Genomic DNA, 16062 nt, shown 5'->3' with positions numbered 1-16062 from the left:
CTAAAATGTCTATGTCAGTTTCTTTGAAACTGAGGTAAATGCAAAGTGTGACACATGGATGGAGACGGACGATGGACATGACAAACACTATATATGCTTCATCCACTTTCATGGTGGGGCATAAAAAAATAACACATTATCATCTACCACAGAAGTTTTAATTTGTTTTTTTGCTTGTTTAACCACCCTTCAAAATTAAGACCCACCACTTGCTAGTGTAGGGCTGCACCTACAGCCTTTGAACAGTGAGGGATCATACTACTGTGACACAGGACCTCAGTGTATACGGTCTCATTTATAGGACCAGTCTCCACTTCACACAGTGGATTTGAACCCGTGACTTAAGGATCAACTCTAAGCTTACTCTGCGACTCTATAGCAAACACTGTAACCACTGTGCCATGCGGGTGACACCACACAAGTTTAAACAACCATAAATGGCTGAAATACATGCTTATAAAATTTGGGCAATGTGACAAAATATACTACTGTCAGACAGGGAATTCACAAAATATAGTACATGTACATACATGCAAATATTCCGACCTGGACTTTAAAATTGTTCCAAATTATTACAAGCCTTGTAAACAAAGGACCAATATATGGGTGATTCATGAATATTGGGCCATGCAAAAGGATAGAGATGCATCAAACAAGGAATCTACACCATTATCTGTTTTAACATAGTGTCTCAATCCAAATACTCTGAATTGTAAGGCATAATTAATAATCTGTCAATCAGAAAATGTAGAATGAAGCTCCAAAAAGAAGTCAGTTGGACAGGTGGAAAATAGTTGACTACAAATTGTAGTTCAACCATTAAGAACAAAGAGAATTTAGAGACTTATTTATTCATATGAAATAAATATACAATCAAAGCACAGTCTAAAAATCATACATTTTATAATACAATGTACATCATCACAGCTCTTAGCAAAATGGTCAGTCTCTCACAATGTATAAGGGATTTCACACTAGGTTAAGTATAATAGCCACAGAAGCTGTAGTCTATAGATGAACACTTGACTTGTTATCTGCTGCTGAATGTTTGAAGATTTTGAAAGGGCACCTCTGATTCAGATTGCCATATTTCCAGATCTGTTGAACTTTTTCAGGTGACAAGACTTAGATCCATTTGTTCATAATTTGTTCCTATTTCTGGTGATACACTTCACATGGGTCTTCCTCGACCACGCCCCATGCCAGGGGGGCCACCCCCAGGGGCATCTCCTCCTGATTTAGGATTTTTTATTGTTTCGTCGACAGAGAGGATCAGACAAGTGGCTTCAGATGCAGCAGTGATGGCATTAATTTTGACAATAGCAGGCTCCCAAACACAGTTCTCAAAATTATCAGAAATATCCTCCTTCATTATATTAACACCATACCATAAACCTCCTGAAACAAGAAACAACATGCATAATTATGTTATTTTATGTTTTCTTGTCTTGTGCGTAAAAATATTCTGCATCAAAAGTGAAAGAATGAATTTCTTGTCTGGAACAGATGATAGATTTCTACAATTTCAATCACAGCTTTCTATCAGATAGCTGAAACTTGAATATTTCCCATACACATAAAGGGCATGCAAAATCAGAATCAGTTACCTTCTGCATGGCTCTGTCGGAGTTTGTTGAGAATATTCGTAGCATCAAACCCTGCATTATCACACAGTTGTCTTGGAATGACTTCTAGAGCTTTTGCCATTGCACTGATCATAAGTTGTTCCTTTCCTGCTATTGACCTGGAGTAATCTCTCAGGTATTTACTCAATTCCATTTCAATGGCTCCTCCACCTATAAAATACCACAGCATTATCTAAGCATTTATCAATGATGAATTTTATTGTTAATCATTTTCTTTCTCATTTCTAGTAAGGCAAGAACTCTAATTAATGACCTATACATGTATATTGCAAAATTACATCCAGTGATGATTCTGTAAATTGGCCAAAATATCTGAAAAAGTTTGGGGGTTGAAGGGCTGACGAAATATGGGCTTTAGCATCCCAAAGTAAGTTTAAATGAGTGACGAAAATTAAAGTGTGACAGTTTATTCAACAACTTTTACACCCTGACCAGCTGGATGGACAGCCGCGCCATTGAAAGGAAGTCTGAATCATTCCTATTAAAGTTTGTGTTTACCTTACTTGCAGATAAAAGCAAATGTCTGTATGATGCAGACTAGATGAAACATGGACGAAACAATTTGAATTTTTTACGCGGACTAAAATGGAAGCGGGTTGCTGCAAAAATAGAAAGTGCTGAAATATCGGAAAACACTTGTTAATATCGGATTCTTGGATTCAAATTAGCGGAACTACGCTAAATATTGGAACAGAATCGTCACTGTACATCATCACTGTACATCCAATCAATTTAACAGACCGATTCATAGTAAACTGAGAACAGTTTATTAAGAATGGAAGCTGACCCCTTCAATACTTAAAGCAAAGTTTGATATCGGTTCAGCAACATACATATAATTCTGGAATATCTCTCTTACCTGCTACAACAGCATCATTCTTCATGGCTCTCCTGACGATCATAATGGCATCATGAAGAGACCTCTCCGTTTCCTCAATGAACTGCTCTGCTCCTCCTCGTAATACAAGTGTGCATGTTTTTGCCTCTGGACATCCAGTAAATAGATTGTACCTAAACAAAGCCAATGTCAGAGTGTAAATTCTGATTAAAATATGCTACATACTTTTCTTTTTCATAACAAAATGTCATGTACACTTTAATTTCTGAAGTCAAACTGAAACTTAATTATGCATGTATAGAAATGTATGGAATTTAATAATTATTCTTTCCCACATAAATTCCCACCTTTCTCCCCCTATCTGAATTTCCTCGAATTTCTCACAGGATCCAAGAACACTGCCCTGTAGGTTCTGACATGTGGTCTGTATAGATCCCCCGCATGCCTTCATTGTTCTCTTCAGATCCTCCTCAGGGACTCGGCCTGCACAGAACATGTCCCTGAAATTTAATGATAACATGAAATTACGCTTCTTTCTAAAATTATCCGCCAAGTTTAATAATACTGTAAATGTACTTTTTTCCACAGATTCATAATCTGTGGAATCACAATGTCTGTTCAATCTGTGGGTATAAAATTGCCACTATATGCCTTAATGTACTCCATGTATTGTGAGAAAATTTCTGTGGAATATTTTTGATTGCTTACATAATGTAAATTATAATACCACAAGGAAAAAGTACATTGCGTTACTTGTAGTTTTTAAGATATATTGAAGATTTTTCCATTTCAACAATATGACAACTGCCTTCCACAAATCAGATGTATTAAGAAGAATATCAGGATGTGACAGGTGCTCAGCAAAGCCATCTGGCATTGACTTCAGTTTTCATTTTCAGAAGACCATCGTGAGTAAACATCATAGCACCTGTCTTTTATTTGTTTTTAAATATTTATTTTAATGCAATGTTTGCTTTTGGACCTACATTCTCCTTTAAATTAATATGTTTTCTTACTTCCATAGGTCAAAATTTTAATACTATTGAGTTAAGTTTTAACTTAAAATTGTACTTATTGAACAGTGATTTTTTTTGTTTTTTAAACCACCACCCCCTCCTTTTGAATTGGGAAAAATTAGCGACATTTTCCTCAAATTGGGAAAAATTATTTATAGTAAATTAGAATGCTAAAAAGTACATATTAAAATAATCAAACTACGTAACAACAACAGATTTTGTTTGATTTTAACATTAAATTTGATTTAAATTCATAATCATTTCAAAAAAAAATTAACATCAATATTTTATTGAATGTGAACATGGCTTATATTAGTCACATCTTGTAGCTTCTATTTTCTTGGAATTGCTTTGTCTAATTTCATTAAAAAAAAATAACCGCACTTAGACTCATAATCTAGTAAACTGTCTTATATTGATAATAAAGTTTACAGTCTTTCTTTACTGTTTGTTTTTTCCTGATTTTAGTGAAACCCTATGTGTTGTCCATTTCCTGTTATTAGCCTGACCCTCTATGTAATAATGGCGGTCAAACCAAAATCATTATGTCAACATGCAACATGACTTGTATCTGGGAACTATTTAACAATTCACTGAGAATATTATAAGCTACTTATTTGCTTATATGGATATCTGCATTGTTTTACACATTCATTAAAAAAATTTGGTGCATATGAATGGATTTGAAGAATAAAAACGTATTTACTCTGTCAGCAAATTTAGCGACTTTTGTTCAGAATTAAAACATAATTTTCGTATGTTTGAAATTGGGAAAAATATACTAATAATTGGGAAAAAATAGCTAATTTTTGTGAGGGGAAACAGCCGAATATTGGTAGCATTTCAACCCCCCCAAAAAAATCACTGTTGAAACCCAATTAGCATGATTAGTATATATATTATTTTAAAACTCTCTCAAATTAACCTCTAAATTCAATTCTCTAAATCTATCATAGTTTACATAACTTGTAGAAAATTGTTGCTTTAATTCGGAATTTCTTAATTTATGTTTGCTCATATTTAGTCGGCTGGAAGTCAGATGTGAAGTGGTTTATAAGGTCCTTAAATACTTAATATTGCTTAATGTGTTACATAAACCCTTAATGACTTCTGATTATCACAATCACACAGTCTGTGTGACTTTCCCTACCACCTGCAATAAAGTTAACTATTTACAAGCCCAACAAACAATTCGTCTGCCTGTGGCATTGAAATGGTATCTTTTGGCACAGGTTTACACCACGGTTATTTTTTATCTCAAGAATAGTCTCATTAAAATCTCATTCTATATTAAATTTTTCAATGAAATGTACATTTACTTTCAAAACCCTGAAATGTAAGTCAGATGATGCTTATGAAAAACAGTCTTTCATCTCTACTTCTACTTTTCTGCAAGCATAGTGCAATGTTTGACAGATGTGCTCAGCAAAGCCTATTGGCATTGTCTTCAGATAATTATTTCAGAAGACCATCGTGAGAAAACATCATAGCATTTGTCATGTTGCTTCATTGCAAAAACTTTCCATCTTTTTTATCTGAACCCATCATAATTTAATTTTTATCTATTAAAATTTAATGTTCCATTACCTATCTGCAAAATACTGAGTGGCAACATCTCCAATGGGGAGTTTTGACAACACAACCTTGGCTCCACTCCTGTGAATCCAGTCTAATTTTTCGTACAGGATTTTCCATTCTGCATCAACAATGGACTGATACTCCTATAACACAAGCAAATCCATGTCAAATCAGAAACTTGTTTTATTGGTTTAAAGAAATGTTCCTGTATTCTTGATGCTGTATAAATTACAACAAAGTGATTATGATAACTCACCTGGACATTATCTACTCGTACTTCAGCATTCTCTTTCTCAGCTTTAAGTTCCAGTTCAACATTAAGTAGTGCAATCTTTGGTTTCTCATATTTCTTAGGTTGCATTTCAAAGCCAGCATAACTAAATGTTTTCTTAAATGCAACACCCGCCACCAACCTGGAGTCCTACAATCCAAAACATGATAGAAAACTTGAAAGGCAAAAAAATTAACTTAAGGTGCCGCATTTACCGTCATAATCATGAAACTGGATCAAAGTCAAAATGACAAGAGTAAGACCACTTTGTTATTAACTGTACGTGAACATAAAATAACATATTCAAAATTTAGCACAATAGCTTGGTATAGAGCGGTTGGCATTATCATGAATTAGCACTGCAGAATCCCCACTGTTCATTGTATTCATTCGTGATTTATTAAGGTGTTCTTAAATTATGCATCCTTGTGTGCACCAAAGCCACTAAATATGAAGCCCACTTTTACTAAGAGCACATTTAGTACATGTACCTTCACAAGCTATGGTCATACTCAAAGAGAAGCATACAACCAACTCTCAGGAAGAAAGCCACACCCCTATCATGTCTACCCTGACTAAAACAGTCAGTGGCTGACACACAGGGTAATGACTCTTTATTTACCACTGATGTAACACCAAAAACCTGACATAGGTCCACAGTTGACTTATCAGTGGAAGTTTGTTACAGTGTACAACTGTATTTTAACTAACATGCACCAATGAGTACTTTTCTCACCTCTAGGGCTCCACCTGTGACTTTCTTTACACCAATCATGTTCAGTGGAAGTAATTCATCTAGTAGCATGACAGCATCTACCACCATTTTAGCAAAAAAGTCTTTCTGATGAGCCACAAGTTTTGAACTCAGCGTTGTGGCTGCACACTTCTCCAGCAATTGCCTGTGCTCCCTGAAAGTAACAATATACACTGCATCTTCTTTTCTTTTATATATACCTCTGACAATTATGTGAATTTCAGTTACAATTTTTTTGAGTGTAAATAAAATAGTTTCTTACTTTTTGTCATCCTTCTTTACTTTTACAGAAATTTCCCTGATTTTTTGAACACTCTGTTGAAAAGAAAATACAGTACATAAAATCATAAAAGGAAAGTTTCTCATCTTCTAAGACAAATTATAATGAAGCAGCTTTAAAATTTCATCATTTATACTCAATAAAAACTGTTCTTCCATAACAAAGTAAAATTCCATCATCATAACTTAAAATAAATACATAAATAAGATATGGCTAAGAAGAACTCTATGAGGCTGACTGTATCTTCTGGGGAAAAAAAGGACTCTTACTTGCAAATAAAAGATATTTGTAAGAAATTGTGTGGCCAAAATTACACATCTAAAAAATATCACAAGATAATTAACTGTAAAATCTCTATAAAGTTTTTGATGAAGACAGAACACCTTAAATACATATACTCTAGAAATGAATTTCCCTGAAAGTTCTGTCTAACCATGCACTACTGAACATATACAATTGTCGGAAGGAGTTCGAACTGAGAAAACGATGTTTGTCAACACAGTCTCACGACTTCCATTTCTCTACCCTCTCTGCATCAGGCTCTGAATCAACAATGCATTTACCTTTAACTGCTGAACCCAACCAAGAAATACTTGGAGGATTCAACAATTAAAGGAACACTGGACTCCAAACTGTGATGCAGAACAGGAATGTAAAATTCATGTTTCTCACTTTACACATTTCAGTATTAACTCACTAGGTTTGTAGCTTTTCTGAATGCCCTAATGATGACTTGTGGGTGTACATTTTCTTCAACAAAAGGCTTGGCTTGTTTCAAAAATTCACCAGCTAGTAAAACTACTGATGTTGTGCCATCACCCACCTGTAAACATATGGACAAAATTAAATTATCTTTAATGGAAAATTCAAACATTTGATTTGACAACAATAAGCTTGAACTGATTTCACTTTATTTACCTCCGCATCTTGAGATCTAGCTATATCAACTAATGTTTTAGCTGCAGGGTGCACTATGTCCAAATTCTTCAAAATTGTGGCTCCATCATTCGATATAATAGACTTTCCTGAAAAAGTAGCCCAACAAATCAATTTCAACATTTACTGTAAATGATGGATACCGAGATAACAAATAATTTATTATGATGCAAGGTTTGCGAATTCTGAATACATTCAATATCAGCTTGTACAAAATAAGAGTCACCTTGTTCACTTATGATAAGCTTGTCCATGCCCCTTGGACCCAGTGTAGTTCTGACAGCATCAGCTATAGACTGACATGCATTGATATTGCTAACAATCTGGGGGATTCCCTGGGAGGAATCAGTCCCTTCCTTCAGCAAGATAATCTGTGGTTGCTGAAATGATAGACAAATGATTCCTTTAACATTGTTAAAACATACAAGAAAAAAATTATGAAAGAGAAATTTAGATGCTTGCATCAGATGTTTGGCTTTTAAATAACAGCACTGTATCAACATTTATCGATATGTTGGGGAAAGTATCATCACTGCAAGCATTTCAGAAACTGCATAAAATAAAACTATTTTAAATCACAGACATGTTCAAACATCTGTTAAGACAATACACTATTTCTTCAGGTTCTTGGGAATCAGTCTCACAAATTGTAGTCCTTCATTTAAAAGTTGTTGCACTAAACACATGTATTTACATGTATGCAGATTAAAAAAAAAATCGTATATGAATGAATTTAAATCTTTTCCCCCATCAATTCATTTGTTACTATAATCTATTTGGCAATTGAATTTGTCATAACCTGACCAGTGGAAGGACCCTTCTTGATTACATAAATTTACTTGTCTTTTGAAAATATTACATTGGGAGAATGGTCTGCAAAACTATACTGCTGTAGGGAGAGATGGCAGAATTTTTCTGTGATTAGCAACAATTTACACAATTTCTCTCATGCCATGGCTGTATCATAAATCTAGGAAGTTTCATGTTATCCCTTATTCACTTTCAGTAATTGAGGTCTATTGCAATAACTTTTCATAGAAGAAAAGCTATTTCAATCCTTGGTTACGCGAGGTAAAATGTTGACATTATTCGAAGTGTCTACCAATTTCTCATTTTCCAGACACTCTAATTCACCCCCGCAACAATCTGTCTCATTAAAAAAAAATACTTGATAAAATACGCATTGATAAAGGGCATAATGACAAGATTCACAATTCGGAATTTGCATTTTTCGAACATTCCAGAGTAACATGTGATTACTTGCAATTTCCAAACAAAACGGTGCAAAAATACAATCCTACGTGAAATTAGGTTTCGTCATAAATATACAGTTCAAATCTATACTGAATCTGTTCTTTAAATCTTTTCCAAAATTCACGACAAACTATATATTTTCTAACGATTGGATTGGATTGTAAATTATAAGCATGATTCACCTACCATCATTTTCGGCTAGTTACCATATTATACAGGAGAGTTCCAATACAAAGAGGAATAACTCTTTAATCCTTTATTATTTGTCAAAAGAGAAAATTTTCGTACTGTGAATTCTGTCTTTGGATAATTTATAATTATTTAGTTAATGAAATAAGCCAAGTAAAAAAAATATATAGCGATGTTTCATGCCTAAAATTATTTTTAAATTATTACTTTGTTTCAAATCGGGTTCACATATTTAGTTTCACTTTCACTTTTCTTCTTACCAGTCCAATGTTAGACCATGAACTGATGTAGTCTTGTAGACAGGCTATAATAAGTTAATGGTAGGTTGATAGTGTTGAATGAATTTTTCACGGTAGTGCCGTATTAGCAATAACACTTGGATAATACGTCCTCTAGATCAACATTATAGGATTTGTGGTGAGCTGTGATAAACTTTGGGACCTGATGCAGCATGCAGCAAAATTATCTGGACTGATTGGAATGCAAGTTTGTGTGCTGTCACTCGACTGTCGAATTGTGAAACATAAAATGTAATCGATATAATAGATTTTTCAGGTTTTCTTTTGTATCTGAATTTTTGTAACATTTGTAAGTGAGAGCATGGAAGGACGAGATCTTTTAGCTGGAGCAGCAAGAGCTGCAACTTATAACATGGCTCTTCAGGTGAGAATTACACTTGAGATGTTATGATTTAGTCTTTCTTCTGAGTTTTATTTATTTATTTTTTTTGGGGGTGGGGGGGGGGGGGGGGTTATAGATTATATCTCTATTTTGAATACATATGGTCTTTGTGGTAGAATCACTTTGATAACTGGTGGGGGTAAATTTTCATAGGAAATTAAAATTGTACTGGTACAAAGTTTTATGTGGCTGACCCAGTGAATTTACCAATATCAGTAATTGCATGGTCATGATGATACCACAGTATTTCAAAGTATACTTAGATTTACCTTTTGCATACCCCACAGTTAAAATATAAACAAGTTGTCAAAAACCTAGTTTCAGAACTGTAATTCTCTTTGAAATATGGAGAAAAAAATCTGTTTTATTATTAGATACCATCCCATGGGATACTTAATTAAGGTGGAGAAATGCATGTACAGTAAAACTTGTATAATCCGGACACCGGTTCCAAAAAAGTTTGCCGGATCAGACAACATTGTATACAAAGGCATTTACTGAAAAGGACTTAAAATTTACATCGTATTAGACAAGATTCTGGATTATACAACATCCGGATTAGACAAGTTTCACTGTATATATAATGCAAGATATAATATCCAAAGTTTGTGACCAAAAAAAAATGTTGCTGAAACTGAAGTTTTTTCAATGGTGTATGTTTAGCTGACTCTCAGACTGGTATGTCTGTCCAAATTTATTTCAAGAGAGCTATAGATCTGCAGCTATCAAGAACCTAACTAACTTCAGAAAAAAGACACAATTGCAGGGTTGTACTTGTTTTATTTTTTTGCTCTTACCTTAAGGTTCATTGATACTCTGATAAGAGAGATAACTCTTAATGACATAAATGTCTATTATTCCTTTATAAATTTGTCAAGTTGAATTTCTTTATTGTCCATATTTGCCTCACAAGCCATGATACGATTGTTTGTATTTTTGTCATAAAGTACATTTCTTTTAGAAAATCATAAGAGTTAAAGCAACATTTTATATGAGTGAGCAGAGGGTTTATGAACCTTAACAATGATCAGTACTTGTATTTGATTTTCTTTTTTCATTTCAGTTATGCATTAGGATTATGACTTTTGTACTAAATGGAGTGGTTCTTAGATACATCTCTAAGGAAATGCTAGGAGTGGTCAATGTCAGGTAAATAACACACACACTGAAAATAAGTGCTGAGAGAGAGAGAGAGAGAGAGAGAGAGAGAGAGAGGAACATATGTATCAAATCATTATCACACAGAAATAAAAAGAATTCTGTTTCTAAATCATGCTGAGAAACCCTAATCAGAGGAGCCTAAGTTCAGCACTGTGATATACACTGACCACACATCCATGATCTGTTGTGGTATTTTGACCTCCCAGACTTGATGTCTTCATGCAATCAACACAAGTCAGAGGCTGGCTTCAAATCGCTGAGGTGCCATTGATCAAAATGTTGACGGATTGTCTATATTATTAAATTATAAATTTTGCCAAAGATGACCCATAGGCGTAGTGATAAAGTAATAAATCATTGTCTGTCATTAGATTCATATTTCATAGAATTTTGTCTCTTGAACACTGTTATAGAAAAAAATTTTAAAGATGCAGATATTAAGAGCTAGGATTGAAAAATCCTGAACTCTTTATTTGTGAGATAATATCATGTGAAAAAAATGTGCTAGTAAATTATCTATGCAGACAACTTTTACCAGAAAACTCAGAATTATAGGAAATTACATCCAGACAAGAAATTTTAGAGTTCCAAATTGATATTAATTTCTAAATGATAAATTGTTGAGATAGAGTTTGAATAGAACAAAGGAATAGACAATGGGATCAGATGTTTCTGTGATGAGAGACATTATGTTCCTTTAAAAAAGCTGCAAACTTGAAACTTGTATGTTTTTAAACTTCATTAGTTTTCCTTCATTTCTTGTTCAGATGCAGCATGCTTTCAATAAAAGTAGAGTAATTTTGCAATACACACTCTTATGTTAAACTTATAATTTAAAGCTTTGCTTTTCTTTTCAAACTGCAACCTGATAAAAATCTGATGATTTTTTTTATGAAGTAATCTTATTTACTTGTAAACCTAATAAAAAAAAATCCCCAAATGTTGCAGGGATGAGGGATTCAGTGCAGGGGTCTTCCCTCTTCATTCACCATTACTAGAGGAACCCTAGTTAAGTTTGAAATTCCAGTTGGAACTAACAGACAGCAACTGTTATCAGTAATTGAATTACACTGTTTAGTTTCTGTGTGAATTTGTATTTATTATAAAACTTTCATTATATGTTCATAAATATAAACATTACATTATATGTTTTTTTGTGAATTAAGCAAATTTTGACTAATAGCGTATTTGAGCAACTGAGTCAAATCAGTAAACTTATGAGAAACAGTCAAATCTTATTTCCATATACAGTCAAACCTCTTTATCTCAAACTCAATGGGACCAAGAAAAAAACTTTGAGATATCCAAGGATTCGAGATATCCAGGGTAAAGTACTTAACGACAAAGGGCTAGGGACTTCCAAATCACTTTGACATATCCATGGTATTTGAGATATCAGTGTTCGATACCAAAGTTCAACTGAACAGTGTATTTTTTCCTATCAAACTCTTTGTATCCCTGGGAGCTATTACTACATTAGTTTTTTTGTCTAGAGTGCTCATACTTGATTTCATGGTTTTGATTTAAGGGAACTAAGCTGCATTCAAGCATGATTTTTTCAATTGCTACTATTTTTAGCTCACCTGAGCCGAAGGCTCAAGTGAGCTTTTCTGATCACATTTTGTCCGTCGTCCGTCCGTCCATCTGTCCATCTGTCTGTCTAGCTGTCTGTCCGTCTGTAAACTTTTCACATTTTTGACTTCTTCTCAAGAACCACTGGGCCAATTTTGACCAAACTTGGTACAAAGCATCCTTGGGTGAAGGGGAATTTAAATTGTTAAAATGAAGGGCCAAGTCCCCTCACAAGGGGAGATAATCAAGAGAAGACAAAAATAGGGTGGGGTCATTAAAAAATCTTCTTCTCAAGAACCACTGGGCCAGAAAAGCTGAAACTTATATGAAAGCATCCTGGGGTAGTGTAGATTATAAATTGTTCAAATCAGGACCCCCGGGGGTAGGGCGGGGCCACAATAGGGAATCCAAGTTTTACATTGAAATACATTAGAAAAATTTTTACAAATCTTCTTCTCAAGAACCACTGGGCCAGAAAAACTGAAACTTATATGGAAGCATCCTGGGGTAGTGCAGATTATAAATTGTTCAAATCATGACCCCCGGGGTAGGGGGGGGGGGCATAATAGGGAATCCAAGTTTTACATTGAAATACATAAGAAAAATCTTTACAAATCTTCTTCTCAAGAACCACTGGGCCAGAAAAGCTGAAACTTACGTGGAAGCATCCTGGAGTACTGTAGATTATAAATTATTCAAATCATGACCCCCGGGGGTAGGGCGGGGCCACAGTAGGGAATCCAAGTTTTACATTGAAATATATAAGAAAAATCTTTAAAAATCTTCTTTTCAAGAACCACTGGACCAATAAAGCTGAAACTTATTTGGAAGCACCCTGAGGTAGTGTAGATTCTAAATTGTTCAAATCATGACCCCCGGGGGTAGGGCGGGGCCACAATAGGTATATTAAAAGGGTGGAAATCTGGTAAAGAACAGCATGGCCAAAGTTACTCAGGTGAGCGATGTGGCCCATGGGCCTCTTGTTTTTATACCCCTGCCGGCTTGTCTTTTGACAGATTGTATAATGGTATGGGCTTTCCTGTCGGTCAATCTATCTATTGGTCTGTTAGAATTTTCATGCCCTGGTTATATCTTACTGTACAGTGTTATACTCAGTGTAAAGCTGTATAGCCTAGGACCATTATACTTATACAATATATATGTTACCAGTGTTGATGCAATTAAATACTATATGTCACAGCCTGTGACTATATAAGGAATATACAGTTGAACTTCGGTATCTCGAACACTGATATCTCGAATACTATGGATATGTGCTTATTTCTTAAGAATTTTACCATGGATATCTCGAATCCTCGGATATCTCGAAGAATTTTTTTGTCTCATTGAGTTCGAGATAATAAGGTTTGCATAAATAGAATATGCATTGTTTTAGAATTATAACATTCAACAAAACATTTTAAATTTAGACATTTTTCTTTGAATTTGATAATACATTGTATATCTGAAGCTACATTGTATTTCTCTTTGGCAAAACCACCCAGTTAAAAAAAAAAATCATTAAGTATTTGCACCATATGGCATTTAATTTAAAATTTTAGGATGCTAGTTATCTCCCATCATTGCATTTTACGGCTATGTACACGGTATATGTTCATAAAAATAATTATTTATACAATCTATTCTGGCCTTCAGTTTGTGTATCTTTTGAGAATGACAGATGTGCATCTGTCTTATATCAAGATTTTGACCTACAGGAAAAAGCAGAGAGATGCTGTAGCTGTCTAGTTTATGGTAAACAACCAGTAATTAGACATCTTAGCTGTCAGGTTCATTTCACTTTTAAACAAGATAAAGTGATTAACAGCGACTTCTTCAATGAATTTTTGTAAATATATTATGAATTCAACAGTAAAAATAACTAGAGCAATCATTTAGTTTGATTATATAACAGTTCTGTTTTTCATATATATTAATCTACATGACTATGGAAAATGAAATATGAAAAATTATAACTTCCTTTGCCTTTTCAAATAAAAAAAAAGAAAAGGGAGGGGTGTGTGTGCAGTTTTTATGACTAGATTTACAGCTTTTTACTATTTACTGTTAATATTAAATATATGAAATTTTTAATTTATCCTAATTCAATTCATATTAAGAAGATGAAAACCTATACTGTTCTTCTTTGTTTCGTAACTCCTTGTTGTTATAATTTGGATGGTTTTTATTACAGACTGACACTGCTATATACCACTACACTCTTCCTATACTTTTCTTCATTGTTATGGTTTTTATTACAGACTGACACTGCTATATACCACTACACTCTTCCTATACTTTTCTTCATTGTTATGGTTTTTATTACAGACTGACACTGCTATATACCACTACACTCTTCCTAGCAACCGAGTCGTTTGACCAAGCCTGTCTCAGCAAAATAGAAGATAAAGACTGGCGACAGGTTGTCAACCAGATGTGGCTAACGTGAGTAAATATATACTGTAAATTTATTACATTTGGCTGTGTATTATTTCCAGCACCTTTGGCAGAAAGCAACTCCCGCTGATTCAAGTACAATTTATCTGATATATCTCTGTTTTGTATTCATCTTTGTTCCCACCTCAGACCTCATTCCTGTCATCTCCAACATGGATACCTTTTTATACCCCGCCATGAATATGGCTGGGGCATATAGAGTTTGTCATGTCCTTCCATCCTTCTTTCTTTCCGTCTGTCCTTCTGTCGCGCTTTGCATTTAGCTCAGTTCAAATCTCAGTTTCAAAGAAACTATTCAAGATATTTTTATCGAACTTCATATGCTGATAGATATTGATGAGAGCTATTCAACTGCATCAACATTTTTTTACCCTGACCATTTTAAAGAAACCATTCAAGAATGTGTAATCAAATTTCATATGCTGATACATACTGATGTTAGCTTTTCAACTGCATCAACATTTCTTTGACCTTGACCTCACTTTTCTTCAATGTCCTCTTTCATCTTTATTTTACCAGACATCCTTTATCATCTTATGCCACCTCAGAGCCCAAGGTCCCTTGTACCCTGTTATAACATCCCAGACCTCCTTTTCTTAAATGTCATATAAGACCTCTCTGTTTTATTTCCTGTTATAAGGAGTTGCTAAAACATATTTTTAAAATGTCTTGTGATCAAACACCAAACCACATACCATATTAAACAAGAGGCCCAAGGGCCTTAACAGTCATTTGAGTATAATATAACCCTGTCCAGGATCCATAGAACAAAATTTTGATAATTACCGGTATGCAATATCTAGCATAAAATAAACTGATAGATGGAAGTTTCTATTCTGAAAACTGTTGGAGATAACAACCCAACAATATCAATGTACCCTATGAACATATCTTGCATTAAAATGATTAAGTTCAACAGCTGGTATTTTTCTCATAAATTATCAAAAATCGAAATCCAAGTACTATGCACAACTCTGATATATGTACAATTGATCTGTAAAATAAAAAGTTCCTATCTTGAAAACTGTAGGAGGAGTTATCTGGACAAATGATGTACCCTATATGCAATATTTTGCAAAAAAAAAAAAAATAAATAAATAAAAAAATGATAATGTCAACAGCTGGTATTTGGTATTTTTCTCATAAATTATAAAAAAAATCGAAATCCAAGCACTATGCACATCTCTATGATATGTACAATTGATATATAAAATAAAAAGTTTCTATCTTGAAAACTGTAGGAGGAGTTATCTGGACAAATGAACCCTATTGGCAGCTGCTCACCTGCCATTTTCACCATTTGAATAACCAGACTTTTCCTATGGAAAACCTGGTTAACTAAAAAGAACTATAATTCAAAAGGACTTTTTAGCTCACCTGAGCTGAAAGCTCAAGTGAGTTTTTCTTATCACACTTTGTCTGTAGTCCG

At 34.0% G+C, this 16062-nt stretch overlaps 2 protein-coding genes and 2 non-coding genes across 6 annotated transcripts in view; 1 reads left to right on the top strand and 3 right to left on the bottom strand.

Annotated features, from left to right (window-relative positions):
* Positions 1-835: 835 nt before the first annotated feature.
* On the bottom strand, positions 836-8818 carry LOC133191261 (T-complex protein 1 subunit eta-like). The gene is made up of 12 exons (XM_061327018.1): positions 8760-8818; positions 7546-7699; positions 7302-7408; positions 7081-7206; positions 6366-6418; positions 6086-6257; positions 5335-5499; positions 5088-5221; positions 2832-2984; positions 2506-2657; positions 1608-1796; positions 836-1398 (listed from the first exon to the last, which is right to left on the bottom strand). Exons 1-12 carry the CDS (start codon positions 8763-8765, stop codon positions 1172-1174), a joined length of 1638 nt encoding a protein of 545 aa, XP_061183002.1. The 5' UTR covers positions 8766-8818; the 3' UTR covers positions 836-1171.
* Positions 3333-3412, bottom strand: LOC133198929 (small nucleolar RNA SNORD35). Its single transcript, XR_009722675.1, has one exon. It is a non-coding gene; the product is annotated as a small nucleolar RNA SNORD35 (small nucleolar RNA).
* Positions 4914-4993, bottom strand: LOC133198939 (small nucleolar RNA SNORD35). Its single transcript, XR_009722679.1, has one exon. It is a non-coding gene; the product is annotated as a small nucleolar RNA SNORD35 (small nucleolar RNA).
* A 265-nt stretch (positions 8819-9083) lies between the features above and the next one.
* LOC133191221 (protein RFT1 homolog) overlaps positions 9084-16062 on the top strand; it is a 30475-nt gene continuing 23496 nt past the window's right edge. For 2 of the 3 annotated variants that reach the window (XM_061326985.1, XM_061326968.1), the window contains exons 1-3: positions 9085-9425; positions 10507-10592; positions 14505-14621. In XM_061326985.1, the coding sequence (XP_061182969.1) occupies positions 9363-9425; positions 10507-10592; positions 14505-14621 (266 nt within the window). In that variant the 5' untranslated portion in view covers positions 9085-9362. Of the gene's footprint in view, positions 9426-10506; positions 10593-14504; positions 14622-16062 lie in introns of all 3 variants that reach the window. The other variant, XM_061326977.1, reaches the window with a different exon arrangement.

This window comes from Saccostrea echinata, unplaced genomic scaffold, assembly GCF_033153115.1.
Source record: "Saccostrea echinata isolate AGI-Se365-2 ecotype Australia unplaced genomic scaffold, CSIRO_AGI_Sech_v1 ptg000001l, whole genome shotgun sequence".
NCBI lineage: Eukaryota > Metazoa > Mollusca > Bivalvia > Ostreida > Ostreidae > Saccostrea > Saccostrea echinata.
This window is presented reverse-complemented; position numbering and strand designations above follow the sequence as displayed.

Coding starts and splice junctions, on each gene's coding strand:
- LOC133191261 (XM_061327018.1), bottom strand. Junction 5,222..5,334: donor TACGAGTAGATAATGTCCAG/GTGAGTTATCAT, acceptor CTTGTGTTATAG/GAGTATCAGTCCATTGTTGA. Junction 1,797..2,505: donor GAATGATGCTGTTGTAGCAG/GTAAGAGAGATA, acceptor GGTATTTTATAG/GTGGAGGAGCCATTGAAATG.